The 12,686-nt window shown below is 42.3% G+C and overlaps 1 protein-coding gene across 1 annotated transcript; it reads right to left on the reverse strand.

The window, feature by feature from the left end:
- Window positions 1-1,185: 1,185 nt before the first annotated feature.
- LOC130495662 (uncharacterized) lies at window positions 1,186-5,349 on the reverse strand. Its single transcript, XM_056987091.1, has 7 exons — window positions 4,627-5,349; window positions 4,243-4,560; window positions 3,880-4,155; window positions 3,087-3,378; window positions 2,341-2,909; window positions 1,711-2,247; window positions 1,186-1,665 (listed from the first exon to the last, which is right to left on the reverse strand). The coding sequence occupies exons 1-7, from the start codon at window positions 5,347-5,349 to the stop codon at window positions 1,186-1,188; spliced, it is 3,195 nt and encodes a 1,064-aa protein (XP_056843071.1).
- Window positions 5,350-12,686: the final 7,337 nt, after the last annotated feature.

The following is a 12,686-nucleotide window of genomic DNA, read 5'->3' on the forward strand; positions in this document are numbered from 1 at the left end:
GTACCAAGAGATCTACCAAGGACAAAGGCCTGGGAATGGTGGTCCAATAGGAGTTTGCGCCGCACAACCAGCAAAGGGAAACACCGTGAACCATCCATCTCCACCACTACATGTGCGAGTGCAAGGAGAAGGACCCTCATTTTGGGACATGATGCGGTATATGAGAGACATGCAAATAGAAGTCTTTAGTGGGATCATGACTGAGCTGAGCCGATATCGGGTATGTATTTATGTGTATCTCCTTGTGTTACAAATTTGATAAGTTGAATTAGTGTGCACCTAAGTCTAGTAGTGTAACCCTAGCATGTTCTTCGGGATCAGTAGTGGACGAAGAGAGAAACTACCCATACTGTTGTGGGCAAGAACCCAAACTGGCCGGATGGTTGGTTTAGAGAGAGAGAGTGGCGATTGGATGGAGAGAGTATTGGTGCTTGATATGTACCTGAAACAAAGAGAGATTTTTATGAGTTTTCTTATGAGTTTAAAAATGAAGAACAAAAAGAAAACTAATAAGAAAAATAAGAACAGAAGCAAATATGATTTTTTATGGGATTTTCAGATGCAGAATAAATGATATGAAAACTGAAACAAAATGAAATAAAAATCAAGAACAAGGATAGAGAGATGGTGGATGGATTCAAGTTGCTGGACTGAAGTCTCTCTCAACAAGAACAGTGGATGGAGATGGATAGATGTGGGATTTGCTTGCTGGACTGAAGTCTCTCTCAAGGCAAATCAATGGATGATGATGGAGTGTAGATCGCCACAAACTTTGATGGAGGAAAAGCTTGATAAGATCTTGAAATGCTCTCTGGCTGCTTCTCACAAACTAGAAAGACTTAAGGGTTTTTGTTGTGCTTCAGCAAAGAAATTTCATAAAAGACCAAGTGCCAAAATCGGCCACCAACAAGAGTTATATAGGGAACTCCCTAATGGACTCAAAAACATAAAAGGCTTAAGCAAGAAATAAAAATAAAACAAGGCCAACAATTGCCCAAGTCTTTGAACCGAAATTAAATTAAAATAGAAGGTAAACCGGCTCGGTAGAGATTGCCTTGACCAGAGCTAATAACATGCTTGCATGCTGCCTCATTAAAACCTTACCAAGAAAAACCCAATTGGGACAAAAACCTGGTGAGGAAAAAGAGTACATCACATGTTACTCACTTTGATGGCTGGAATCTCTTAACCGGAAATAGGTTGGTTGGATGGATTGAGATTGAATGTGGAGAGGATGAGGCCGGTTCGGTTATGGACGATGGAAGAGAACTGAATCGGACCGGGCTGATCTTGAACTTCTATGGAGCCGGTCGGGTCTTCAATCTTCAAACCAGACATCTCTTGAATCAATAACTGTTTGAGATCTTGATCAATCAGTTCTTGAACCGCCTTGGTGAACCCATTCCTTAACCTTGCTGAACCTGATCTTGTAGTCGGACCCTTATGCACTTGGGGAACCTCAGCTTGAGTGACCACAACATCCCCTCCCCCTTGAGTAGGTTTTGTCCTCAGAACTTCTTCTTCATCTTCAAGATAAGGGGCTAAATCAGCAACATTGAACGTTGGAGAAACCTTGAACTCTCCTGGTAGCTCTAGCTTGTAAGCATTGTCGTTGATCTTCTCCAACACTCGGAAAGGACCATCTCCCCTAGGCGCCAGCTTGGACTTCCTTTATGCAGGGAACCGTTCTGGTCGCATGTGAAGCCATACCAAATCACCCGGCTTGAAAAGAACCTCCTTGCGATTTTTGTTGAGCTTGACCTGGTTCCTATCAGCCTTAGTCTCAAGTGTCTTCTGAACCTGCTGGTGCATGCTCTTGACGAATTCAGCCCTGTCCACACCACTTTGACTAACTTGCATGTCCGGTGGCAATGGTTTGAAGTCCAACGGAATCTCTGGGTTAAAGCCATAGACAACCTCAAAAGGGGATTGGTTAGTAATAGAATGCTTGGCATGGTTATAAGCAAATTCAATAAAAGGCAAGCAACTTAACCAATTTCTCAAATACTTACCCACCGTAGCTCTCAACGGTTGAGAGAGAGTACGGTTTACTACCTCGGTTTGGCCATCTGTTTGTGGGTGGCAAGTGGTGGAGAAAAGAAGTTTAGTACCAAGTTTCTTCCACAGTGTCCGCCAGAAATGGCTAAGGAACTTGGTATCACGGTCGGACACAATGGTTCTTGGCACTCCATGTAAGCGTACCACTTCCTTGAAAAACGAGTTGGCGGTTTGGCTAGCATCATTGGACTTGTCACAAGGTATGAAGTGTGCCATCTTGGAGAACCTGTCTACAACAACAAAAATAGAATCTTTGTTTTCTATCTTGGGCAAGCCCAGAACAAAGTCCATAGAGATGTCCACCCATGGTGTGTTAGGAATATGTAAAGGCATATGTAAACCATAAGGGTGAGATAGAGACTTAGTCTTTATGCAGAAAGTGCATTTGGCGCAAAGGCTCTCGACATAGCGTCTCATTCTCGGCCAGTAGAAGTGTTCAGTGAGAACATCTAGGGTCTTGGTCCGGCCAAAGTGACCCATCATGCCGCCACTATGTGCTTCCCGGGTTAGTAAATCTCGCATGGTTCCTTGAGGAATGCAAAGCCTTTTTTCCTTGAATAGAAACCCATCATGCTGGTAGAATGGACCTACAACACCTCTGGTGGTACTAGCATAGAGTTCTGAAAAATCAGGGTCAGTAGCATAAGCAAGTTTAATATGTTCAAAACCCAAAATCTTAGCCTCCATGGTAGTGATGAGAGTGTGGCATCTAGAGAGGGCGTCGGCCACTACGTTGTCCTTTCCCTTCTTGTACTTGATGACATAGGGAAATGTCTCCACGAATTCTAACCACCTAGCATGCCTCTTCTTGAGTGTGGTTTGGCCTCTCAAGTGTTTAAGGGTCTCATGATCTGTATGAATAACAAACTCCTTAGACAAAAGATAATGTTGCCAAGTTTCGAGAGACCTCACGAGAGCATAGAGCTCTTTGTCATAGGTAGGATAGTTGAGGGCAGCTCCACTCAATTTCTCACTGAAGAAAGCCACAGGTCGGCCACCTTGAGTAAGCACAGCTCCTATGCCCGTACCTGATGCATCACACTCAATCTCAAAAGTTTTGTCGAAGTTAGGCAGAGTAAGGACTGGTGCATGAGTCAGACTATATTTAAGTTGATTAAAAGAATCTTCTTGGGCAGGTCCCCAAGTAAAAGATACATTCTTCTTGATCACAGATGTCATGGGAGCAGCAATGGTACTGAAATCCTTGACAAACCGTCGATAAAAACTGGCCAGACCATGGAAACTGCAGACATGTCCAATCGTGGTCGGGGTGGGCCAATCTTGTATCGCCTTGATCTTCTCCTCATCGACCTTCAGTCCCTGTGAACTCACAACAAAGCCTAAGAACACTAACTGGTCAGTACAAAATACACACTTCTTGAGATTGGCATAAAGCCCTTCTTGCCTCAAAGCCTTTAGCACATGTTCTAAATAGTCAAGGTGGTCCGATAAGCACTGACTGTAAATCAAGATATCATCAAAGTAAACAACCACAAACTTACTGATGAAAGGCCTTAGAACCTCGTTCATAAGCCTCATGAAAGTGCTAGGGGCGTTGGTAAGGCCAAATGGCATCACAAGCCACTCATACAAACCTTGTTTCGTTTTGAAGGCGGTTTTCCACTCATCACCTTCTTTCATTCGAACTTGGTGGTATCCACTCCTAAGGTCAATCTTAGAAAACACAGTAGAACCACTTAGTTCATCCAACATATCATCAAGTCTAGGAATAGGGTACCGATATTTGATGGTTATGTTGTTGATGGCTCGGCAGTCCACACACATGCGCCATGTGCCATCTTTCTTTGGCACTAGCAGGACCGGAACCGAGCATGGGCTGAGGCTCTCACGAATGTAGCCCTTGTCCATAAGGTCTTGGACCTGCCTCTCCAACTCCTTGGCCTCCTCGGGATTAACTCGGTACGCAGCTCGGTTTGGTAAGGGCGCGCCTGGTACAAAGTCAATCTGATGTTCTATTCCGCGGATGGGGGGTAGTCCGGCTGGTATCTCTTCAGGGAAGACATCCTTGTACTGGTCCATAAGGACTTGTACCTCAGCTGGTACGTCTTGGACCTCAAAACCTGCAAAACAACCTTCCTTAAAGATCATTAGTAGCACATGCGTCTCACGATGTAAAGATTTAAGCACTTGACCAGAAGTAATATAAAGGTTAGTCTTACTTACCTTGCTGGACTGGTCCATTGCCTTTTGCATATCATGAACATCTTGTGGACTGAGTGGTGCTAGGCTATGCTTCTTGTTGTTGTGGTTGAAGCTGTAGATGTTGGTCCGGCCATGGTGGATGGCCTCTTTGTCAAATTGCCACGGACTCCCTAGGAGAATATGGCCGGCTTGCATGGGGACTACATCACACTTCACCTGGTCGTGGTACTTACCAATACTAAAAGACACAACAACTTGCTCGGCTATTTTAAGCTCGGTCTCATCATTAAGCCACTTGAGCCTATATGGTCTAGGATGGGGCGTCTTGACCAAACCTAGCTTATCAACAAGATACTTGCTAGCCACATTAGTACAAGAACCACCATCAATGATTAGGCTACATACCTTTTGTTCCACAGTACATCTTGTGTGAAAGATGTTTTCTCTTTGTACGGTTTCAGGATCAAAGAGGGCACTGAGGGATCGTCTGGTCACAAGTAACTCTCCAGTGTCAGCATAGTCTACAATCTCGTCACCAGATTCAACCATGTCCAACTCGGCCTCGTCCTGCGACTCGTACTCACCATCGGCCTTAAGGACCATCACACGCTTGTTTGGGCAATCCCTAGCGTAATGTCCCTTTCCCTGACACTTAAAACCAGTAATATCACGGGTTCTCTGATTTTGAACTTGACCCTTACCTTGGTCAGATGAACCGGCTCTAGTTGTGTCAGCTTGGTTCTTCTTGAACCGGTTCTCCACTTCTATGGATTTGTTCTTTTCAGTACCTTTGGAACCTGGTTGAGACCACGCAGGCTTGCTCCGGCTAGTGGCCGCATTCTTTCTCTTGATATGGCCCTCAGCCTGGACGGCATAGTGCAAGAGATCATTGAAGTCCTCATACGGCTGGCGCTCCACCTTCCGTGCAATCCGATCGTTCAGTCCCTCCAAGAACTGCGACATCATGGACGCCTCAGACTCGTCCACTTCCAATCGGTTCCTTAGGGCCTCAAACTCTTCAAAGTACTCCTCCACGGACTTAGTTCCCTGAGACAACTTACGAAAACGTTTTAGTAAATCTCTAGGATAATGTGATGGAATGTACCTCGCTCGGAGTTTGGTTCGCATCTCAATCCAGTTTTGGGCTCTCCATACTGGACCGGACTTAGCAACATCTCGATCTCACCACGATAGAGCATTATCAGTAAGCTGGGCCGCGGCTAGAGCTATCTTCTTTGCCTCGGAGTACTTGTAGTACTCAAAGATGTATTCCATGCCCTTCTCCCATGTGATGTAAGCGTCCGGGTCGACCTTTCCTGCGAACGTAGGTGGCTTCAGTTTGATGTCCTTGCCTCTTTGGAAGGCCGCATCATCGTTCCGGTCTCGATCCCTCCTCCGGTCAGGGCTTCCGTCCCGCCTTTGGTAAGGGCTTACATCTCTACCACGCCTCCCACCTCGAGCGGCCTGGTTGGCACCTCCACGATCTGGTGGCTCATACTCGGACTCATCTTCCTCCGACTCGGACTGCGGCTGGTTAAGGTAAGGGCCGAACCTTCTTGCGGCCTGCTGGCCATTGGGTTGGTTCTGGTTTCCCTGACCAATGAGATTCATTTGTGCAGTCAAGGCATTAAGGGCTTTCGTGAGCTGAGCTTGTCCGGCCTGCAAGGCTTGGAGTTGGGTGTTGATCTCAGCTGCACCATTAAGGTCTCCCATATCTCCTGAAAGTAAGAAAGAAAGGAGATCAAGTGCAAAGAGAAATGGCAAAGAAAGAAAGAAGAGAGAAGGAAGAAAAGACTTAAGAAAAAAAAAAGAAATATCAAACTTCAAATGCAAAAGAAATCAAATAAATGCAAATGATGAAAGATTTTTTTTTTTCGATTTATGAAATTTAATTTCGAAATGTTTTTAAAAAGGAAAGTTGAAATCTTTTTTTTTTAAGTGAAAATTAATTTCGAATCAATCAAAAAATTAAAAAAAAAAGTTGAAAATAAATGCAAACTGAAATAAAAGCTGATTGAAATCTTTTTTTTCTTTTTCTAAATGATGATTGATGATCTAAAATGAATGCAAACAATCAGAATAAATGAGATTCTAATTAAAATGAATGCAACTAATCAATCCTATATGATTGATGCAATTACAATCAAAAGTTAATGCAAATTGCCAATCTAGTTCCAAAAATGGAAGCTCGGATCAACAATTACAAAAACACTTTGACTGAACAACCTAATGCACGAAAATGATTTAGAGAAATGCAGCAAGAACAGTATGAACTAGGATGAACAATCAAAACACCAAGAACACAATGCAACAATTTTTTTTTTGACTTTTTGATGCAATAAAAAATATGATGGCAATAACAGAATGATGAACAAGCAAAAGAGGATAGAAACAACCAAAGCTTTCAGGAGCCTTAAGCTCTGATACCAAAATGTTGTGGGCAAGAACCCAAACTGGCTGGATGGTTGGTTTAGAAAGAGAGAGTGGCGATTGGATGGAGAGAGTATTGGTGCTTGATTTGTACCTGAAACAAAGAGAGATTTTTATGAGTTTAAAAATGAAGAACAGAAAGAAAACTAATAAGAAAAATAAGAACAGAAGCAAATATGATTTTTATGGGATTTTCAGATGCAGAATAAATGATATGAAAACTGAAACAAAATGAAATAAAAATCAAGAACAAGGATAGAGAGATGGTGGATGGATTCAAGTTGCTGGACTGAAGTCTCTCTCAACAAGAACAGTGGATGGAGATGGATAGATGTGGGATTTGCTTGCTGGACTAAAGTCTCTCTCAAGACAAATCAATGGATGATGATGGAGTGTAGATCGCCACAAACTTTGATGGAGGAAAAGCTTGATAAGATCTTGAAATGCTCTCTGACTGCTTCTCACAAACTAGAAAGACTTAAGCGTTTTTGTTTTGCTTCAGCAAAGAAATTTCATAAAAGACTAAGTGCCAAAATCGGCCACCAACAAGAGTTATATAGGGAACTCCCTAATGGACTCAAAAACATAAAAGGCTTAAGCAAGAAATAAAAATAAAACAAGGCCAACAATTGCCCAAGTCTTTGAACCGAAATTAGATTAAAATAGAAGGTAAACCGGCTCGGTAGAGATTGCCTTGACCAGAGCTAATAACATGCTTGCATGCTGCCTCATTAAAACCTTACCAAGAAAAATCCAATTGGGACAAAAACCTGGTGTGGAAAAAGAGTACAGCACATGTTACTCACTCTGATGGCTGGCTGAATCTCTTAACCGGAAATAGGTTGGTTGGATGGATTGAGATTGAATGTGGAGAGGATGAGGCCGGTTCGGTTATGGACGATGGAAGAGAACTGAATCGGACCGGGCTGATCTTGAACTTCTATGGAGCCGGTCGGGTCTTCAATCTTCAAACCAGACATCTCTTGAATCAATAACTGTTTGAGATCTTGATCAATCAGTTCTTGAACCGCCTTGGTGAACCCATTCCTTAACCTTGCTGAACCTGATCTTGTAGTCGGACCCTTATGCACTTGGGGAACCTCAGCTTGAGTGACCACAACACATACCCATTAGAACAACCCATAGTCTTATGAGTCTAAAGTTATAAAGCTGTTAGAGCCAGAGTACAACCATACACACTTCATTTCAAGAACCGGATGAATGTTCTGGGTGACGAAGATGCATAGGACGGATGAAGAAGGATGTTGTTTCATGGATTTCATAGGGGATGTATATTAGTTGATAAAACTGGAATGTTGAATCTACCGCGGGTTACTACAAGAGTTACTTGTGCTATAATGGAGATACGAGTATGAGGAATCTAAGGGAGGCCATTTAAGGACCATGTATGCTTGATCGAAAGTGGGGGAGAGCTAAGAACAATGTTAAAGAGGACCTATGAAATCCCAGAGCCAGGAGAACAACCTGATATGGGCTAGAGGAGCACAAGGCTGCCGCCAAGTTGTGCCAAGAGATACCTTGGGGTGGTGGAATCCACAAATGTGGGAATGCTTAGACCGTGGTACATGTGAGCATAAGGTGAACAAGGATAATCAGAGTAGCGCAGCGGAAGCGTGGTGGCAAGCTGGCAGTACGCAGATGTTTTGACTTCACAATGACACTACACGATTTGTCGGGCAAAGATTGCAGAAGTACCTTAGATAATAGTCCGAAGCCATCAGTAGTAGTCCGTCTCCCCGTAACTGTAAATAGAATACGTGCAAAGTTGGTGAACCGCAAGAAACGGTGACACTAGAGGGATGAATGAGTTATAAAAAGATGAAGGATATCCATAGGGGTAGAAAACCGGGATGGTACATAAATCGTTGGATGATAAATGACGAGTTGGTTGTCACTTGGGTATGGGATGTTAGGAATCAAGGTTTTGACACGTGGAATTCGGGGACGAATTCCATGGAGAGAATGTAACATCCTAGTTCCTGGCCTAATTTTTTTTAAGGATAACAGGCCTCCCTACGGCCCATTTGTCTAGAAACCTAGGGTTCCCGGCAGATTCTTATAAAAAGGACTGCAGCCCCTTCTCTTCTCCTCATCACAAACTTGCAGCAGAGCTCTGCATAAATTTCCAGAGACCTGAAAACCCTAGCCTCCTCTCTTTTTCTCTCCCTCTGCGTAGTCTCTCTCTCCTCTCCTCTCTCTCTCCGTGATCTCTCTCCTCTCTCTCTCCCGGGCATCCCTCTCTCTCCTCTTTGGTGCCGTCTCTCCCTCTCTCCTTGCCGGCGTCGGACTGGTGGTGGTGGTGATAGCCGAGTGGTGGTGGTGGTTGTGAGCAGACCAGATCGTCATTTTTGGAATTCTCCAGACCTAAATCTCACACTTTCAGATCTATCCGGTAAGCCTTTGATCAACATGTCCTCTTCTCCCTCTTATAGATTTGGCACGGGGTGTGATAGATCTGATACTAATCTCGTTCCCCATCTTCTTTTGAGTATGAGAGTACATATCTGCTGTTGTTTGGCTGTGTACTTCTTCTAGATCTGGATCTGCGACGTCGAGAAAAGCTAAGGTGAGAACCCGGTTGTGACCTCCTCTCATGTTGTATAATACCTTGAGGCTTAGTCCTTTGTTAATATTGACCTAGATCTAACTGTTGAGTTTTGTTGTTATGAAGAAAGTATGATGATTGTTGATTGTTATGAAAGGACCTAGAAATTGATAGGTAATTAAAAGGTAAACCAGTTGAGTGTTGAGAATGAATGAAATGTGCGATAAGAATGAAAATAATGTGATAAGAGTGAAAGTCATGTGAATGAAATGTTGTTACGATCCATGAGATTGTGTAATAATGTGAATGAGTGCCGGTTTTGCGAGGGCCGGTTTGGCGAGTGCTAGTATAGAGTGGCGGTTTGGCGAGTGCCGTTTGGGCGGGAAATGGTGAAGTCGTGGAAGACCATGAGGTGTCCGGGCGGATGGATTGAGCATTCATGGATTAGAGAGTCTAGGGAATATTGTTAGATGCTTGTTAGGTGATATTAACTTATGACTTGTGCTTCATGTGTTATGTGATCTGAGATGAGTTTGTAGGTTCCTAGAACTTACCCTCACTGAGTAATTCCAATTACTCACCCCTCCTTCTTGTAGGTATAATCGAAGAGGAGCAGGAGCCGGAGTTAGGATGGTGCCATCGTTTTGAGTTTTCTTTATCTTTCTGAACTTTTATATTCAGGTGGTTTCTTTTAAGTTTTCGTTGGATATTTCAATCTTTAAGTTGAGTTTGGTTTTATGTAAGACAATTTGTGCTTCAATAAAAGTTGTTAGACGAAAAGTGTTGTGTTTATGGTTTTAAGAAAGATCCTCAGGATAGGGATGTTACAATTAGGATTTGGAAACCGACTACCAATAGTACCAAATGCATTACACTGCTTGGGAAAAGTTTGCATAAATGCTTAAGCTTGTAACATTGTACTTCAGCCTTCTGGATTCTATAAGCAAAATTCTACAGTAACAACTCTGACTCGGATGTATATGATATTTTTTTTACTTTATAAAAAAATATGTAACTAGTGATTTATGCTATGTTTTAAACATAATGTATATGGTTGTTACGGCCTGGGAAATCAGGGTGGCGAGATGAATGATGGAAGCTTGATGGATCGACCAAAGAGATGGTCGGATGGGCGATATGAACGATTTCAAGTTATAAACCTGAAAACAAATGCAAGATGAATGTGATGAGAATTCTACTATTATAAAACAAGATAAATAAAGATCGATAGGATGAAATTAGGCTGCTGGATGTGTATCACTCTCAGCCTAATCAGTTGATGATTGAAGTGGATTGAAATGGTGCTTTGCTTGCTGGATGTATATCACTCTCAAGCTTGGCAAATGAATGGGATGGAAGGAAGGATGGATTGAGGAGGCCACAGCTCTGTGAAAGGAGGCTTTGATAAGTCAGGATGCTCAAGAGCTGCTTCTCACAAACTCAAAAGACGTAGAACAATAGTTTTGACAAAATTAGAAAAACTGAATAATTCATTCAAAAAATTCAAGGGTGGTTTACAGAGAAAAATGACTTGAGCTTATATAGGCTCGATCTTGGGACTTTCTAACAGTCTAAAAATGACTTAAGGAAAGAAATAAACTCTAAATAAAAGCAAAGGAAATCAAAGCTTGATGCTCCATGGAATATAGCCATTAGCTTGATTTATGCCAACTTCAAATGGGAAACTTGATATGATCTTGTATCTTGATATCTTCTGTGTGTAGCCACAGTCAAGAAGTCTTCCTGATTTGTCTCTGAGTTGTCTTGATGAAAAATATGGCCGTTGGTCTTAGGCAAAGATCAGCATAAACTCGTCCAAAGCATTTAGTGTAGATGCTGCCAAATATGGAAGGTTAGTGTAAATGAAGATCTTCCTGGTCTCCTGGGTGCTGGTGTAGCTGAGGACGTCTTGAATGTCTTCTGGATGGTTAATATGATCTCCTGGCTTCCATTGATAAGTTTGGTTTGGACCAAATCGAATTGATTGGCAACTTTCCCAGATTAATGTTGGTTTGACCGGTTTTGGAAAATTGATTGTATCTGCGTATTTCCTGAACCAATTCTCCTGATTTTGTATTCTCTGGATAGATAATAAATCCCTCTTGAAGCCCATGATTGATTCTGGATAGTTCCCCTTCATAGTTGGGCTGCAATCTTCTTCTAAAGTCCGGTGCTCGCAGATGGATGGGCTGGGGAACCTCCGGTTTGTAAAATTCATAACTTTTGCCTCCGTGAAAATTTTATTGTAATTCCAAGCCTCAGTTAATCTTTTATGAGTTGGCCGTCTAGGAAAATTAGATTCATGACAAAATACCTTCTGGTTGTTGAGATATTCGCCTGGGACTGGACCTCTGTCGCTGGTATCTCCAAGGTGGTTGGTTTGGACATGTTGGTTGACTTCTGGTTCGACCACTGATTTGATGGTCCCATCATTCCCTCCCCCTGGTAAAGATTTTGACCTTAAAGCTGGATAACCTGATACACCACAATAGAGCAAGTCATGTTTCATTCTCTCTTGGGAGTTTAGAACCTTACTTTGATACAATTTCGGTTTGGTAGTGGGTTGTGCATCTGGTGGCTCTTCTTTAAAAAGATGGGAAATGATCACGCCTCTGCTATGGCCATTGCATCTCTTCTGGATTGGATGGTTCTCCACATTTCTGGAGTTGATGGTTCTGACCATCTTTGGGGTTGTCTCTTCTAGCAACAAAAGATTATCCGGTGGAATTTTTTTGAACCTCTCTTCTTTGCAGCCTGAAAAATTTTCAATATTCTGGACAGAGACAAAGTGAATTATATCTGATACTGGGATTTGATGAACGTAATGTGTTATGGCCGAATTACCTTGGGTGGCCGAATTACCTTGGGTGCATCAGCATGATGAATAATTAAATTCTTCTTTGGACAGGTTTGAATTGATGGCTGCCTTTCTTGTGCCTTTTTATCTAGGCTGGTATGATCATCTTCTTGTCTTATTCCTGGATCAAAATTTTCTGGCAAAGACAAGTGCATCACATCTAGAAAATCAAGTGATAAGGACGTTTTAAAGTTGAAGAAACTTTCCTTACCTATGCTGAATTTGAATGGCAATGTTTCAGCATTTCTTTGATTCAGTTTCTGGACAGAATCTAATAACATCATGGTGGTTGCTTCTTCTAGCAAGGTTGCATCACGTTTTGGATGTTCTATTTCTTGCCTTATCCCTGGGTAAAAACATCTTGGCAAAGACAAATGTATTATACCAAAGTAAAGAAATTTATAAGCTGATGAAAACAAAGAACCTTACTTTCAGTTGTGGCAACAAGAAATTTTATTTCTTTGTTTGGCTTGTTCTCACCTTGGTTTCCTGTACCTATTTCACTTTCTCTTGGACAAGACAAGTGCATTAATCTTATCGTGGAAATAATAATAATAGCATTCTGATCTATAGTGAAATTTACCTCAGGTTTTGGTACTTGAACAATTCTTT

Source organism: Raphanus sativus, chromosome 6 (assembly GCF_000801105.2).
Source record: "Raphanus sativus cultivar WK10039 chromosome 6, ASM80110v3, whole genome shotgun sequence".
Lineage (NCBI taxonomy): Eukaryota > Viridiplantae > Streptophyta > Magnoliopsida > Brassicales > Brassicaceae > Raphanus > Raphanus sativus.